This window comes from Papio anubis, chromosome 19, assembly GCF_008728515.1.
Source record: "Papio anubis isolate 15944 chromosome 19, Panubis1.0, whole genome shotgun sequence".
Taxonomy (NCBI): domain Eukaryota; kingdom Metazoa; phylum Chordata; class Mammalia; order Primates; family Cercopithecidae; genus Papio; species Papio anubis.
The window spans coordinates 5,409,696-5,428,378 of NC_044994.1; the positions used below are offsets into that span (position 1 = coordinate 5,409,696).

Here is an 18,683-nt window from a genome sequence, read left to right on the forward strand (position 1 = left end):
CCAATTACACTGCTTCCATTTTACAAATTGTATACATGTATTAAATTATTACATATACCCCCAAATATACACTTATATATCAATATTTTTTTTTTTTTTGAGACGGAGTCTCGCTCTGTCACCCAGGCTAGAATGCAGTGGCACGCGATGTCGGCTCACTGCAAAGCTCCACCTCCCGGGTTCATAAAATTCTCCTGCCTCAGCCTACGGAGTAGCTGGGACTACAGGCGCCCGCAACCACGCCTGGCTATTTTTTTTTGTATTTTTAGTAGAGACAGGGTTTCACCGTGTTAGCCAGGATGGTCTAGATTTCCTGAGCTCGTGATCTGCCCGCCTCGGCCTCCCAAAGTGCTGGGATTACAGGCGTGCACCACCGCCCCTGGCCAAAAATAATTTTTAAAACACACATTTTAAAAGACATTTGGCACAAATTGTCAAACTGCTTTCCATGAAAGCTTATAACAATTCACATTTTTACCATCAGGGTATGAAAGATCTTTTTCACCACCTTTTCAAAAGTACTATTACTTTGTCATTCACTGCAGCATAGATGTGCCTAGAGTACATGATGTGAGTTAAGTGATAAAAGCCAGGCACAGAAGGACAAATACCACATTCTCACTCATGTAAGAGAGAACAAAAAGTTGACCTGAGAAGTCGAGAGTAGAATAGTGGTTACTGGGGGTAGGAAAAGTAGGGAGTAGAGGGACAAAGAGATGTTGGCTAATGAATACAAAATTACAGATAGATATAAGTATTAATAAAGTTACAGCATTTTATAGTACTGTAGGGTGACTATAACTAACAATAATTTCTTGTATAGTTGCAAATACCTGTTAATATAAGACAGGATATGGAATATTAATAGCACAAAAAAAAATGATAAATGTTTGAGGTGATAAGCTAATTAACCCTGAGTTGATCATTATGCATTGTATACATGTTTCAAAATGTCACTCTATACCTCATATATATGTACAATTATGTGCCAATTTATTTTTTTGGTCTTATTATTTAAAATAAAATAACATCTTTTTAAAAAAGAAAAGGACTCAGCTCTTTCCCCCTCTGTCTGCCATGTGAGGACACAACAAAAAAGATGGAAGTCTGCAACCCAGAAGAGGGTCCTCACCATAACCTGACCGTGTTGGCACCCTGATCTCAGACTTCCAGGCTCCAGAACTGTGAGAAGTATATTTCTGCTGTTTATTTTTAAAAATACAGTAAGTACTAACTTCTGTAATCTTTCTCGAGAAAGTTATAAAATGCATACACTCTGCTCTATCAGCAAACGTAATAGTCAAAAATAATGCGAATATGAGAACTGTCACTGGTTCCGCTTAAGGTGTGTTCATCCATGGTATGCCCAGTTTGGGAATACTACTTTCTTTTAAATTTTTGTATTTTAATGGATTTAAGGGGTCCATGTGCAGTTTTGTTTCTTGGATATACTGCATAGCAATGAAGTCTGGATTTTTAATGTACCCATCACCTGAATCGTGTACGTTATTCACAATAGGTAATTTCTCATCACTCACCCCCTTCCCCATCCCACCTCTCAGGGTCTCCAATGTCTATTATTCTTCTATGTCCATATGCACACATTGTTTAGCTCCACTTGTAAGTGAACACGTGTAGGTTTTGTTTTTCTAAGTTATTTCACTTAAGATAATGACTGTGAGACCAGTTTCCTCCAAGAACGTGAAAGTCAAACTTTCTGCTGATGGTGTAAATTTTTTCAGTAAATATTAAAGGCTTATATAATCTTCAAAGCTTTTAAGATGCCTAGATTCCCCTGGTTTAGTGCTATAAATCCTAGAACCATTTTCAGGTGGCTAGCGGCTTAAGGCTGATACTATTTTCAGATTTGGATTTCCGCACATTTGTGTTCAAGCATCAATACTTCCTTCAGTCCTTTACTATCTCTGAATATATGCAAAAGTTCTTAAACCTAAATCTTCACAAAATTTTTTTATTTGTAAAATGGAGATTTTTTTAAAGTACCTATTTCGCAGTGTTGATATAAAGAACAAATAAGATGATGAAGCCAAGGCATTCTCTGTGCCTCGTACTTAGCCCTCAAAAATGTTCCTTACTATTTAGAATAACTGATCTATCACTGGAACCTGGAAAAGGACCCAAGAAAAAGAGCTTGACAGCCAGAAAAGTTTAGATCCCATGCTGAGCTGTATGCTCTGAACCTTGCAATACTACTTTAATTGTAACATCAGGTGTATACCACCTTTAGAATAGAAATTTCAATCTATCTCATATTCAGAAAGAAATATTCTCTCTCTCTCTCCAAATTTATCGGCCCGTTTGTCTCCTGGATACCCTTTCAAAATGCTATGCCAGCTTTCTTCTAAAACCCGTAGGAGATTTAAAAACTAAATATCTTCCATGAATAACAAACAGGTTCTTAGTACAATTCTCCAATCCTCCCATCGCTTCCATATTCTTTGCTTCTTACTAAGAAAGAATAGAGGTTTTCAGGTATTAATTGATCTCAAATAAGCCTTTGATCCCAAAGCCAATAATTATCATTGACCAAGATATAAATCGTTCTGTAGATGTTTCATTATTACTGATTCTTCAAAGTCTGCATAAAAATACTAGCAACAAAATCAGAGAAGAGTAATTTGTGAGATCAAAGTGCAAACTAAAGTGGAACAACAGGACTATGTCCTAACCCCCTTTTGCTTTAACTTACTTTTTAATGTAATGACACAGGTTGAAATGTACGGGATGCATGCCCAACCACCAGAATAAACAGAGTTAATATTTTTGTCTCTATTTGTGTAACATATCATCACAAACAAGGAAGCAAATTGCTGCCAAAAAGAACAGCCTGGTACTGCTTACTCTAACACTGAGAACCAATATATTTTGCAAACATTTTTTGAATTTAACAATGGACATACAACTAAATTTCCCCATCTAGGATATCAATCATTTTAGCTATTTAGAGGTTTACCATTAGCAGCTAACTAATTCTAGCAAGTCTATCACAATGTAGTGCCTAATAAGAATATTAATAATAGCTAACATTAATTAAATTCTTAGAATGTGGTAAGCATTGTGATAAATTCTTTATGTACATTAACTAATGTAGTCCCTATATTTACTCAGTGAGAAAAACATTATTGTTATCTTCATTGTACAAATGAAATTATAGGTCAAAAAAAAGTCAAGTAATTCTTGTGATAGAAGCAGAAAATTTTTCTCTTAACATGTTTCAGGTCAAAGTCAGTTTTGTTTTCCTTGGAAGGTAAGAATAGGCTTCAGTGGAATAACTTTTCAAGTGGAAAAACAGATTCAACATTCTTATCAGAGAAAACTAAGGTAGCCGCTACATATAAATAACTTTTAGAAGTCGACTGTATCTTAAGAAGAATGATATTCCTTTGGAGAAAAGTCCAAATTGTGTTCCCACATGTTTAAAATGAAAGGTTAATTCTGAATCCCACACATCTCTCAACCAAAGCACATGAATCTGTTTTTATTCGGCAGAACATAATTCCGAAAACAATTCTAATTTGTGCTCTGTCACTGTTCTTCTTATTTCAATCACACTATTTAATACATCTTCATTAAAAATCTAAATTTGGGAGTGGTAAGCAATGTGTGACTACACAAATTAATAAGGAAAATACTATTTTTAAAAATAAGAATAACTTTGAATTTAGGAGGCCATATTATAAACTTTAATATTTAAAGAAATTGCTGACTTATTTCCTATTGTCCAAGTAATAATACAGGACAGTCTTGGATTTTGTATTCAATTTATCCAATATACAGCACATGGAAGTTTAAAAGGGCTTTATCTCTTTTTCACTGTATTATTTTTAAATTGGCATCATAATAATATGGCATGATTCTGTATAACTTTAAGATTTCAGAATTCAAGGTATCATATATCCCAGTAACTTTGTATAATGTTTCATTGCTACATGGCAACATATAAAAAAAGATTATACACCATGCCCAAGTGAGATATGTTCCAGGACTGCTAGGTTGTTTTAACATCCCAAAATTAATCAATATAATATGCCAGAATATAGGATAGAAGCTATGTAATAATCTGATAGAGAAAAAGGATTTGCTAAAACCCAGCAGCATTTCTTGATAACATTCAACAACCTAGGAAGAAAAACGAACTTTCTTCCTAAAAACAAGCACTTACAAAACACCACAGCCAACATCATGCTGAAAGACTGAAAGCTTTCCTCCTAAGATGAGGAACAAGACAAGCACTTCTGTTCTTTTCGCTTCTATTCAACATTGTACTGGAGGTTTTAGCCATGGCAAACTAGCAAGAAAAGTAATAAAATTCACCTAGGTTGGAAAAACAGGAATCTGGATACCCTACTTGAAGACAACACAATTTTGTATAAAGAAAATCCTATGGATCCACCAAAAAACCAATTAGAGCTAATAAGAAAGTTCATCAAGATCTCGGGATACAAGATCAATACACAAAATCAATTGCATTTCTACAAGCTAGAAATGAACAATCCAAAAATAAAATTAAGAAAACAATTCTATTTAAAACAACTTCAAAATAAAATACTTAGGAATAAATTTAACAAATGAAGAATAGAACTTGTAATCTGAAAACTACAAACACTATTAAAGGAAATTTTAAAAGACTTCAATAAAAGGAAAGACATCCCACATTCACAGATCACAAATTCTGATAATCTTAAAATAGCAATAACCCCTCACCCAAACCAGTCTACAGATTCAACACAATCCCTATCAGTACTCCAGCTGAAACTTTTTGAATGAAATTGATAAGCTGATTCTCAAATTCATTTGAAAGTACAAGGGATTGGCTCGGCGCGGTGGCTCACACCTGTAATCCCAGCACTTTGGGAGGCCAAGGCGGTCGGATCAGGAGGTCAGGAGATCAAGACCATTCTGGCTAACACAGTGAAACCCCATCTCTACTAAAAGTACAAAAAAAAAAAAAAATTGCTGCGCGAGGTGGTGGGTGCCTGTAGTCCTAGCTACGTGGGAGGCTGAGGCAGAAGAATGGCTTGAACCTGGGAGGCGGAGCCTGCAGTGAGCTGAGATAGTGCCACGGCACTCCAGCCTGGGCGACAGAGCCAGACTCCATCTCAAAAAAAAAAAAAAAAAGAAGAAATTACAAGGGATTCAGAATAGCCAAAACAATAATGAGAAAAGAACAAACTTGGAAGACCCACTGATCCAAATTTCAAAATTTACTAAAAAGTTACAGTAATCAAAATAGTATCATACTTGTAGCAGAATAGTCATACAGATCAACTGAATAGAATTGAGGGTCCAGAAATAAGTCTTTATTAATTAATTTTCAACAAGGGTACCAAGGTAATTTAACGGGGAAAGAACAGTGTGTCAACAAATGGTGCTGGAATAACTGCATATCCATATGCAAAAGAATGAAGTTTCACCACTTTCTTACACCATACACAAATATTAACTAAAATAGCTCATAGACTTTTAAGTAAGAATTGAAACTATAGGCTGGGCACAGTGGCTCATGCCTGTAATCCCAGCACTTTGGGAGGCCGAGGCAGGTGGAACACCTGAGGTCAAGAGTTCGAGACCAGCCTGGCCAAAATGGTGAAACTCCATCTCTACTAAAAATACAGAATTAGCCGGGCTTGGTGGCAGACACCTGTAATCCCAGTTACTCGGGAGGCTGAGGCAGGAGAATCACTTGAACGTGGGAGGTTGAGGTTGCAGTGAGCCGAGATCACACCACTGCACTCCACCCTGGGTGAGAAAGAGAGACTCCATCTCAAAAAAAAAACAGAATTGAAACCATAAAACTCTTTGGAAAACATAGAAAAGCTTCATGATCTTAGAAGAATTATTAGATACAACTCCAAATAACAGAAATGGCATAAATAATGAAAGAAAAAAATGAAGACTGGACTTTATCAAAATTTAAACCTTTGTGCTGTAAAGGATGCCATCAAGAAAATGAAAAAACAACTCACAGACTAGGGGGAAATGTTTTCAAATCATATGTCTGATAATGAATTTGTATGTAGATATATAAAAACCTCTTACAACTGAATAATAAAAAGATAAATAACTCAATTAAAAATGAGGAAAGGATCTGAATAGACATTTCTCTCAAACATACATATAAATGGCCGATAAGCACATGGAAAGATGCGCAACATCATTAGCCATTAGGTAATCCAAACTACAGACAGGTGCCACCTGAAACTCACAAGGATGGCTATGATTTTTTTAAAGACATAAATATTCGCAAGAATATGAAGAAATTGAAATCATACACTGCTGTTTGAAATGGAAAATGGTGCAGCCAATTTAAAAAACAACTTCACAGTTCTTCAAAATGCTAAAAACAGAGTTACAATGTGACCCAGCAATTCTACTCCTAAGTGTATGTCTGAGAGAATGATACCCAAGAGAACTGATAACAAATGTTCACAGCAGCATTATTCCCAATAGCCCAAAGGTGAAAACAACCTGAATGTCCATCAACTGATGCATGCTTACATAAAATGTGGTATATCCATACAATAAAATACTATTCGGTTTTAAGAAGGAGTGAAATATTGATGTACACTACGACACTGATGAACTTTGAAACATGCTAAGTGAAAGAAGCCAGACACAAAGGGCCACATATAGTGCGACTGCATTTAAATGAATATGGAGAACAAGCAAATCTACAGAGACGACAAGCAAATTAATGGTTGCCTAGGGCTAGGAGTGGTGGCCAGAATAAGTCAGGAGAATACAGTCTAGAGGCAGGGAACCTAAGGCCAAATCATGCTGACTTCCTAGAACTAAATCAAAAGGAAAATCCCAACTTTCCAAACCCAAGTGACAAAAGGACCAGAAACTACTTCCTGTGCACACTGCCTCTCCCCACTTTTTCTGGGTGGCAGATGAAAAATTGAAAGTACCTCCAATTGATCACCTCCCACAACTAATCAGGCTGGTCTTGGGCCAAGCTTCATTTGCATAGGAGTATAACTTTGTAACTGCACTTCAGTCTCTGATTGGTCGCTTTCTGCAACCAATCAGATGTTTGCAGAGGGTGTAACTTTGTATCTTCACTTCAGCCTCTGATTGGTCCCCTCCCACAACCAATCAGACTGATCATGGACCACTACTTCAGTTGCATAGGGTGTACACCAGGTAACCAATGGGAAACCTCTACAGGGTATTTTAAACCCCAGAAAATTCAGTCATGAGGATCTTGAGCCACTTGCTCCGGCTGCTCCCATCCTGTGGAGAGTGCTTTCATTTTCAATAAATCTCTGCTTTTTGTTGCTTCATTCTTTCCTTGCTTTGTTTGTGCGTTTTGTCCAAATCTTTGTTCAAGACACCAAGGACCTGGACAACCTCCACCAGTAACAAGAGAAAATGAAGAATGACTATTAATGGGTACTGGGGCTTTTGGCGGATGTTGAAGATATTTTAAATCTGATTATGGTCGTGGTTACATAACTCTGTGAATAAACTAAAAACTATTGAATTGTACACTTTAAATATGGATCAATTATGTCAGTGATATGTCAATAAATCCATTAAAATTACATATGGTTTTTAAGACATAAAAATACATTATCAGTACCACAAGGTAATAAGAGAAATGCCCATATATGCACAGCTCATAATGTATTTAAGAACAGGAGACAACATTAGGAAGCTATTATAATAAAACGCCTCATTTCTTGCCAGGATTATTGAACCAAATTCCAAATATATTTTTAGTGTGCATACCAAATGCAAAAATTATCTGTTTATCAGAAGTGGTTGTACGCTAGAGAGCTGCTGATTCTGCACAGTCATCTCCACATTTCAGGCTGATCTTGCATCTTATTGTCACTACATTAAAGTCAACTTTATGAGCAACTGTATACTTGTATCAGAATATGTAATATTAAAAAATGTTGTAATGCCTACTCATAAACCTATATGAATCCAAATAAGAGCCTTTACAGTGAAGCAAATGAGATTCAGCAATTTTGCAGCCATTTGGAAAGCATAGTTTTAGATATAAAATATTAATGCTGCTTTAGGATTTAAATTTAATGAACATCAAAATTCCAAAATAATTCATTATTATCAAATCCTGATAAGAAATCTCATAAAATATTACCTGTAAAGCTTTCCATTTTAAGAACAAACTATTGCCTTCTTTAAAATCTTTATTTGCATGTTTTCCCCATTAACATAGAGATTCAGGAAAAAATAGCTAAGGAAGAGCTATCATCAAAACCATTTAAGGCTTACAGTTCACAACGCTGTTGTACCATACATCACCTTGGTACAGAGCCTGTTTTGCAATTCTGTGCCCTCACAGCAGTTCCCAAAGCCAGTTAGGTATTAGCACAGGTATTCTCCAAAGGAGAGAACATAAACACCATTTCTATAGCCATAGGAAGCTATCTCCTATGGGAAGAACAAAATTGCATGAGACACGTTTTAGGAAGGCACTGATAAGCATGAAGTCTTTAGGTCTTTGCTGCACACAATGACTAAAATCCAGTAAAATGGAAGGGGCTACACTTCAGGAGCTATTATGTTGGCTAGTGGCCAGATGTGGAAGAAGGAGCCCAGGATATGTAATAGAAAGCCATGTGCAGCCTTGACTCAGCCACCACACCTGCACCCAGTACACCTGCCTCGCCATGAGCTCTGCTCTAAGAAACAAGGAGGCAGACTATTTCATTAGAGTGCTCAGCACTTAGTAGGCATGCAATTACTGGCTCTTATTTTTTTAACCTCCTAGTAAGAAGTGAATCAGAGACCATGAACTTTGTGCAAATTAGAAGATCTCATGGCACTTTTCTAGCTGGAGGCTATTACTCCAAGGATTTGGCTGAGTTCCAGCTCAGGTAATTGCATTCTGCTCCTAAATTTACCCTGCTGTTTCAATTAGGTACAGCCTTGATGGTTTTCCTGGGGAAATGGGAGGGGACAGGGAATCTTCTTGAACTCCCCAGTTTTGCTGACAACAGAAGAAAAGACAAATGTAACATGACACAAAAGTAACATCTGCCTTTGTAATGAACAAATGATTGCTTTCTGTTATCTTCAACGTTTGACAAGCTTCAAAGCACCAAATAAAGATATCAGAGACAGCAAAACCCCTTTAGATGGAATTTAGACACCTGTGTTGCGATACCTTCATCAGGTAACAACCACACAGGCCTTCTCTATAAAGCTTACAAAGAGGGTCCTGGTGATCTATTCGAATCCATGCAATAAAAAGCTGAGCCACTCCTGCCAATGTTTCTATTTTTATTATTGTAGATATAGCCACTCTTTCATAATTTTGGGTAGGGTTCACCAGGAAAGACCCGTGAAATGTATGAACTAGCCAGTTTCTCTTTCATGCCAGAGATCCTAAAAATAAAGCAGGTTACCATCCCTCAGATGGCCAAAAATTTGAAGTCTGGTGACATCAATTTTGAACAAAGATATAGGGAAAATAAAGCCACCATGCATTGCTGGTGGGATTATAAACTGGTTCAGACACTTTTCATAGCATTTTGGCAGCATCCAAAAAAATTAAAAATGTGTCTGCACTACATCCCCGCAATTCAGCCTCTAAGAACACACTCCACTGAGGCTCTCAACACTGCACCAGGAGGCACATCCATAACGCTCACTGCAGCAATATTTAATATAGAAAAATGGGGGGGGAACACTAAATGTTCATAAAATACTAGAAAAATAGAACTAGTAAATCCATATGATAGAATACCATGGATTGACCTAAAACATCTAACACTAAGTAAAAAAAAAAAAAAAGTTGGAATACAGAGAAATTTGTATGGTTGGAAACCATTCATTAGCATTTATAAAAGGCAATCCTTACTTTTTTGCTTTTATAAACCCATGGGGATTATGAGAAACAGTGTACATACACACACACACACATTTGCAGTGTTCAGTTGCTCGGCACTGTATGTTTCTCGGTAAAAGTTGAGGCCCAGCTCCCTTGACAGTTGGGAAAAGTCAACAACTCACGTGCCTAGTCACACCAATTGCCAGGCATGAATGACTGCGTGATCTAGCTCGCTCACTCTGACTATGCCCCTCAGGGTTTTGCACCTAAAGCCAAAGATGCCAAGGCCCAGAGTCAGTGCAGAATGTCTAGGGCAAGGGTCATCTTCCAAGGGTAAGGTGCGCAGAGACACAGCGCCAGCTCCCCTTGACCTCGCGGCTGGCTCCACTGCCATAGTGGTTGCTGTGGCTGCTTGCATAGCCTCACTTTGGGGGCCTGCTCATCATCTGAGTCTAGACTACCAGTGATATCAGGAATACCACTGCCCTCCAATTCTCTTTCAATAGGATGCCTTTTCTGCTTCAAGCAGCTACAGTCTATTGCTGTGTGCAGACTAGAAACCATAACAGGTGCAACAACCAGCTCACCACTGTGGTAGCCCCTGGGGGGCAGGGTTTGGGGAGAAATAGATCTAGCAATCACTATTTTAAGGAAAAAGGTTCACATACAAATATGATAAACTGTTCGTTGTTCATAGTAGATATTTTTAAAATTATATGCTTATCACCAATTGTACTATTTTAAAGTACTAATCTTTAAAAGATGAAGAGCAGGCCATTTCTGGGATCCCCAGGTTTAGGTAGGTATCTTATATTTGACAGATCCCAGGCCTGTTTGCAGCTATATCATCTGAAACCATGTAATAAATACTAAGGAACTGTGCCAAAAACATACTGGACTTAGAAACAAAATGCAGATTCTCAATATTTAACCTTGTGCTACTACTGAAAAGGGAATTCCAAAGTCCATGGCAACAAATAAACAGGTTCTTTGCAAAGATGTCTGAGCGTGCCAAAGAATTCCTTGATTCCCCATTACTGAACCAAATTTTAAAATACTTAGACTTATACAAACCATGGCATTTACACTAAGGACATGCTTTCGGATTTCTGGGCTGGCAAACCAACACATACAGGTCTGTCAGGGAGGTGTCTTGGCAGGATGACCTCTTCACAGGTTTTCATCCCTTCTCTTCATTCATCATGTAAATATGCCCCCAATGATGTACCCAAATATTTACAAGTAAAGACAACTTACTACACGGATGTCCTAACACCTTCACCTCATCGATAGCGAGATAGCCTTGATGTCCAGAAGTTATCACTTCAAAAATCACCTGGAAAATTAAGAAAGATTTACATTATTTATTCATTTCGTCTAACTTTTTTCAAGTATCTGCTATATATAAGACATATAATTTCATTTATTCTTTCACCAATTCATTCATTAATGTGCCTAACATCTGCTAGTCAATATTCCAGGTTCGAGACTACAAAGATAAGCAAGATCCCACCCCAATCTTCAGGGAGGTCAGTAGGTAGTGAATGGGTTAGAAAGAAGCCCAATTTAGAAAACCCACAGTGAAAGGATACTTCATGGGGTTGTGGGGGATGGCACGTACACCGTAGGAAAAGCAAGGAAGCTCACAGGATAGTGAGTTGGCACAGACGGCAACTTGTTGGTGAGTAAACTGCTTGAATGGGAGATGGGGACATGGAGATGGAAGAGGCTTTGGGGTTCCCTCTCCACGAGTTTTTCGGCAAATAGAAAGGATTCCCCACCCAAAGCCAGAGTCGAGCTTGTGAGAGATCCTGAACATGAAGCAAAGTCTAAAGAAGACTTTTAAGGTTGCACTGTATGTTAAACCCACTGCCATACACACATTAGGATTGTAGTTGTTTTCCATCCAGAGACAACCTTAAGATTTAGATTGCTTTAGGTGATCTAAACCTTTTCTGAAGGTTCTGAAAGTAACTCTCTGACCACACTGGACCATGTGGGGTAGTAAGTTTTACATAAGTGAAAAAAAAATACAGTAAGTGTAATGAAAGAAGAGTGCAGGGTACTAGAAGAATACATACCCGGAGGACCTCCCATGAGGAGGTAAAATTTGCGCCAATAGCTGCAGGATGAGAAGGAGCTAATAGTGTGAGGAGGACCAGGCTCAGTCCTGGGCACACGTGAAGGCCCTGAGGTGGTCATGACCATGGCCTTCAAGGGGAGAATTGGGACCTACTGACACAAAGGTCAGCTGTGGCCGGGTTGCAGAAGACTTCACTTTAGGACAGAGACACAAGGAAACACAGCCTATTAATAATGCAGTGAAGAGACTATGACAACTGAACATCAGACAGTAGAGCTATGAATCAAGAGCAAAACAATATAAAAATGTCCACAGTGGCAAAATCAAGAGGGCATTAGCTATTCTTCGATAATTGGAGAAGCAAGAGAAGAGGAAAAGGCCTACATGCCTGGAGGTTCTAAGAATGGTAGACCTTTTTGAGATGGTGGAGCCACTTCAGAGAAACTAAGGCAAAAAAGAACGAACCAGGGCTAGGCATGGTGGCTCAGGCCTATAATCCTTGCACTTTGGGAGGCCGAGGCAGGCAGATCACCTGAGGTCAGGAGTTCGAGACTAGCCTGGCCAATATGGTGAAACCTCATCTCTACTAAAAATACAAAAATTAGGTGGACATGGTGGCATAAGCCTGTAATCCCAGCTACTCAGGGGGCTGACACAGGAGAATCATTTGAATCCAGGAGGCAGAGGTTGCAGTGAGCCGAGATTGTGCCATTGCACTCCAGTCTGGGCAACAAGAGCAAAACTCAGTCTCAAAAAAAAAAAAAGAAAGAATGAACGAACGAACGAGTAAAAGGGTTATCAATTTTCTTAACCTGATTAATTGATTACTAAGTGTCAGTTGTCAGGCTATCATTTAAAAGATCCACATGAATGTTATTTTTACCTCCATTTACATACAGAATGAAACTATCTCACCAGGGAACCATGACTCATGATGGTAAGTCTTAAAACACAACCTAACCATTGCTCTCTTGGAGATTCATCCCAGAGAAATGTAAACTTTCATTCGTATAAAAATCTGTGCACATCGTGTTTACAGGAGCTTTATTCATAATAGCCAAACAACAGAAACAGCCCAGATGTCCTTCAACTGGTAAATAATACACTGTGGTCCATCCACAGTATTAAATACTACTCAGCAATAAAAAGGAGCGAATTAATGATGTACCTAACAACTTGGGTGAACTTCCCCATAGCTATGCTGAGTGAAAAACACCAATCCCCAAAGATCATGTACTCTGATTCCATTTATGGAACATTTTGTAATGTTAAGATTTTAGAAATGGAGGACAAATTAGTGGTTGCCAGGGGTAGGAATGGGAGGAAGATGAGGCAGAAGGGAGATGGGTTTGCTTACAAAAGGACATCACCGCCACTCCTTGTGCTGGTAGAATTGTTTAGCATCTTCAATGCGGTGGGAAATACACAAGCCTACTCAGGTAACAAAATTGTACAGAACTAATTGTATATATTTGTACAATTGCACAGAAGACAATTGTACTATAGTTTTGTAAAATGTTAGCATTCTGGGAAATGGCATAACATGTACTCAAGAGGATCTCCTTTTTTTCTTACTACTGCATATGACTCTACAATGGTTTCCATTACAATTTCAATTTATAAAAGTAATTATAAGTTAACATTTACTAAGCACATATGTTACATACACTAGGAAGATATCATTCCATTATCTCATTAGTTCATACAAAAAAAATCAAGAATTTCATGTTTAAAAAAAAATGAAAAACTTTAGATACAAAGTAATTGTCCATAAATGCAATGAGTCTATCATAGATACAATCTTTAAACTCAATTTTTCTAACTCCAAATAAGATGTTTTCACTTCTAAACATTGCTCAGACAAGAATTTTGATCCTAGGCCTGCATTATTTTGTGTATGCGATGGATGTGAACCTGGAGAAAGCAATCAGCAGAGCCCAGAGTGGAAAAGCTCAAGAGGCTTCCTAGAGTGCAGGGACAGAAGCCATCCCAGAAACTCTTGCTAGACTAGATGACACTGTGCCACAACACTAATACAGTAACATATAACACAGGGGAGAGGAAAGGCACAACAGAAAAACAGAAATGAAATAAAACTTCATCCTGTTTGTAAGTTTAATAAATTGTTTCCACTGCCAATACAAGAGAAAGGAAGATCTGCACGGATATTCCTGCAATGGGACCCTGCTAATTTCTCTCTCTACTACTAAAGTCTGTAAGAAGACAATTGGGAGTACAAAACGTAAATGAATATTGAGAGCAAGTAAAGGAAAAAGCATTCCTGAGGCCCTCAAAACAGGTCCCCTGAATAACAGTCACATCCTGTCTCCCGGGAAACAGCTACCACTGGCACTGCAGGAACCTGCAAGCTGCTCTGATACAATGGCTACTGCAGGGACAGCCGAGGGGTGGCTGCTGATGCCACCACTACCAGCCACACAAGAGCACGGTTGCTGTGGTTAGGAAAATGTATTTTGAAAACCAAATGCAGAAATGTTCATCAGACCTTCCTTCATTCCACTTGCCATCCTCTCTTCCTTCTTCCCTCTTATTCATTCACACATTCATTCATTCAATGAACTCAAGGCTCTACTGAGTGCCACCCCTCTGCCAGGCACTGTGATAAGCACTTAGAATACATCATGGATAGAAGAGCGGAAGAAATCTTTCCTCATCAAAACTAACTTTCATATTGAAATTTTATTTTGCTTTATTAACTACAATGGCTGAAGCTTCTAGTAAACATGGAATTATCCTTATTCTTTGAAGGGAATGCATTACCTTTTAGAACACAGTGTACATGTGAGACATGCTCATGTGGATCGACTTTTAATTTGATATGTATGTATAAATTTAATCCATAATGTTTTGTTTAAACCTATACAGGGCCATACCCCTACCAAAGCAAAAGACAGTGCAAAAAAAAAAAAAAGGCAGAGACGATCTGAGACCTGGAAGAGCCATCTAGACTTCTCCAGATCTGTTTTTCATCCACCATGTCAAAGAATGGGTGACTCTCAGAAGTTTTACGCTAAGAAATTCTGAGTCTTTTAGTCCACATATTTATAAAATATCTACCACATGCTTTGGAGTATCTAAGCAATGCAGACAGTTTTATAAAATGTAAGCTTTAGTTAAGGAAAAAACAAGAAACATGAATGATGAAAGAATAGAACAAGACAGCAATGGCCAAATGACAGATTCAAAAAACACAGCTCATAGCAATGGGATCCTTCCCTGCCACAGAATCATGCCTCTTCCTCCCTAAACAAGCCAGGAAACCTGTGACACAACTCATGGATTTCCCAGCAACTATCTGCCTTCATCCCTATGGACTAGAGGCAAAGACAGTCTCAGAAACAAGCCAGTGCGCCCCAGATTTCCCAGCAAGATGACTTGTCAGCAAGGCCAAAAGAATTAAAGACAAGCTTCTATTTGCAATTTTATTTGCTCCCCTCAGTCTTCCAACTAGAATATCAAGAGGCAAAGAAGGGCAGCATCTGATTACAAATACGTTTCCTGCCCCCTCTGAGTTTAATTAGAAACTTTAAAAAGTAAACTTCTCAAACTTGGCAGGTTCAAGCACTGACTTAAAGCGCTAATTGCACAGTCAAGAAGAGAAAAACATTCTTTGTTGATCCGTTTATGTGTGCATGCCTACCCATACATACATACAAAATTAATACATAATATATAAATAAAAGTTTCCTATGTCATACATTTAAAGTGTGTCACAAGTTTGAAGCAATAACTTCTATGTTTATTAAAACCATTTTCTAGTTCTTTCTTAGAAACTTGTTAAGGGACTTATGAGTACAAGTTTTATTAGCTGCTTCATCAAGTTTACAACTTAGTATACAACTGTTTCAATACATACTACAATTAGAAAGTAGGCATGAGCTGTACTGGAGAGTTTCCTATTGTGAAATAAATATGACTAAACAAAGCTATCTGAATTTAGATGCTATACAATAGTCTGAGATTACCTATTTTAAACACCCAACCATTAAGAGATTTCCCTTTGTTTTTTTTTCTAACAAACAAGAGGATTAAAACATGCAGCTCAGGCCGGGTGCAGTGGCCTGTAATCCCAGCAGTTTGGGAGGCCGAGGCGGGTGGATCACAAGGTCAAGGGATCGAGACCATCCTGGCCAACATAGTGAAACTCCATCTCTACTAAAAATACAAAAATTAGCTGGGTGTGGCGGCGTACGCCTGTAGTCCCAGCTACTCGGGAGGCTGAGGCAAGAGAATCACTTGAACCCAGAAGGCAGAAGTTGCAGTGAGCCAAGATCATGCCACTGCACTCCAGTCTGGCAACAGAGTGAGACTCCATATCAAAACAACAAACAAACAAACAAACATGCAGCTCAAAAGATGAGGGTCATCTTAAATACGTTTCTTATAAAGAGATTTTGGAATTCTTTTCAAGGTTCCATTGTTGTGAACTCTGGATATCCGGCAAATTTTTCATTATGTATACCTTTCTAGCCAGTGCCCTTATAAGGTGTCAAAAGCAAAATTAATCTTTTTTTGTCAAATAAGGAACTACTCTCAGGTATTGCTCTAGTGAAGTATACCAAGTGTGTGCAGAACCCAGTGGGAATCACAGGAATGTTTGAAAATGCCAGCATCCAGGTCGAAAAAGATTGAGGTCAGAGGAAACAGTAACATGAGAATACCAACAGTACCATTGGAAAAGGAAAAAAGAAACGTGTAAGAAATTGATCTGGGAATGTGTCATGTTCATTTTTATGAAACAGAACAAAATATATTGAAAATATTCTATATTAGAAGGTTCGAATTTCTTATGGAGCCATGTACCAAGTTTTTCTTCAAAAAGAATAATTTAGTAATTTAAAAAAACCTATTTATTTGTATACTTCCATGTCCCAGGTATCCTTTGCATACATTATCTAATTTTCCCCCGTCAATTATGTGAGGTGGGTCACATTAGCTCCCTTTCAGGGATAAGTAAGCCGACTTAGAAAGGTTAGGTAATTTTTCTGAGTCCACACAAGTAGTTACAGGGTTGGGTCTATTCCTAGATCTATTTTGCTTCCAAGTCTGGACTATTTTCATGTTGCCAAACTGCCTAACTAGCAAGTATGAGAGACTATATGTATATAGAATACATATACATACATACATATGTATATATACACACACATCTCTTTTAATGTATAGATACCCAGGTTCTAAAATTTTTACATCCAGATTTATAAGAAATATAGCAATTGGGAAGAGTGATATGGCACAGTTTTGACAACATGAAGTTTAATAAAAGAGCTGGCAAACTATAGCCCATGGCCAAATCTGTCCCACCACCTGTTTTTATATTGCCCACAAGCTAAAGATGGTTTTTATAGTTTTCATGGGTAGGAGAAAACAGAAAGAAGACTATTTTGTGATACATGAGAATTATATGAAATTCAGATTTCAATGTCCATGAATAAAGTTTTATTGGAACGAAGCCACGTTTATTCATTTACATGTTGGCTATGGCTGCTTTCATACAACAGCAACAGAGTTGAGTAGCTGCCACAGAGAGCGTTTGGCCTGTAAAGCCTGAAATATTTACTATCCAGCCTCCTGTTTTTAGAGAAAACTTTCCTGCTTGGCTCACCCATGTACCATCATTACTCTAGTTAACAAAAAAGCCCATGTCAAAAAGCAATACTTTATCACAGCTAAATACAATATGCCTTGCGCTCCACGGGTGAGCCTCACATTCCAGCAATCAGAAGACCCTATCCCTGGCTTGCCTTGTTTTCAATTATATTACGTGTGTGGTTTTCTAAATACCCACTTAAGTTTGTAATATCATTATCAAATGTTTAAAATACATACTTGCAATATACCAAAACAAAGCCAGAAAAATTAATTACTTCATAGGCCTCAAAACATCAGAAAAATTAAAAATAAAATAAATAAAATAAAACCTAACTCATTTAGAAGTCAAAAATCTTCTATAAAGACACTGAACTACTGAGAACTAGTAACACTTCAATGTTAAAACCTACCCTAAGATCTCATTTTATACCCTCTTCTTTGGTGTTAGCTAAATTTGGACTAAATGGTTTTTGTTTGTTGTGTTTACTGAAACAAACATTTTTAGGAAAAATGTTTTTGCCCTTTAGCCCAATGTAAATTGTGATTATTTTAAAAGCTGTGGGTCTGAATCACAGTCATGTTATTATGAAATAATTTTGTCACAACACAGAACTTAGTTTTGTATCACTTTTTTTGGACTTGGCTTGACAGAAAATACAGTCAATCCTCATTATTCAAGGCTCGTATCTGTGAATTTGCCTACTTCCTAAAATTTATTTGTAACCTCCAAAAATCAATACTTGCAAAGCTTTCATGGTATCTGCGGACATGCACAGAGCAGCAAAAAATGTGAGTTGCTCAACACACATGTTCCCAGCTGAGGTCAGGCAGGGCAACGTTCTGTCTTGTTTCAGCTCTGATACCATAAAAGAGTATCCTTACGGGGGTCTAGTTAGTGCCATGCTTTTCCATTTTTGTGCTTCTTGTTGGTGATGTTGCTTTTTAAAATGAACCCAAGTACAGTGCTTCCGGGCTGTCTAGTGCTCCTGAGAGTGCAAGGAAGCGAAGACAAGCCTTAAGGAAAAAATATCCGTTAGAGGCACTCCAGTCAGCATGAGTCACAGTGCTATTGGCCTTTGCCATAGGTTCAAAGTTAATGAATCAACAACATAAATACGGCATCTTTCAACAGAAACACATATAAAATGAGGTGATGTA

The 18,683-nt window shown here is 37.8% G+C and overlaps 1 protein-coding gene across 6 annotated transcripts in view; it reads right to left on the reverse strand.

The window, feature by feature from the left end:
• The window catches only part of PTPRM (protein tyrosine phosphatase receptor type M), an 837,547-nt gene that overhangs the window by 480,067 nt on the left and 338,797 nt on the right, over positions 1-18,683 (reverse strand). For all 6 annotated transcript variants that reach the window (XM_017951542.3, XM_017951543.3, XM_021929846.2 and 3 more), the window contains exon 4: positions 11,087-11,165. In XM_017951542.3, the coding sequence (XP_017807031.1) occupies positions 11,087-11,165 (79 nt within the window). The remainder of the gene's footprint in view (positions 1-11,086; positions 11,166-18,683) is intronic.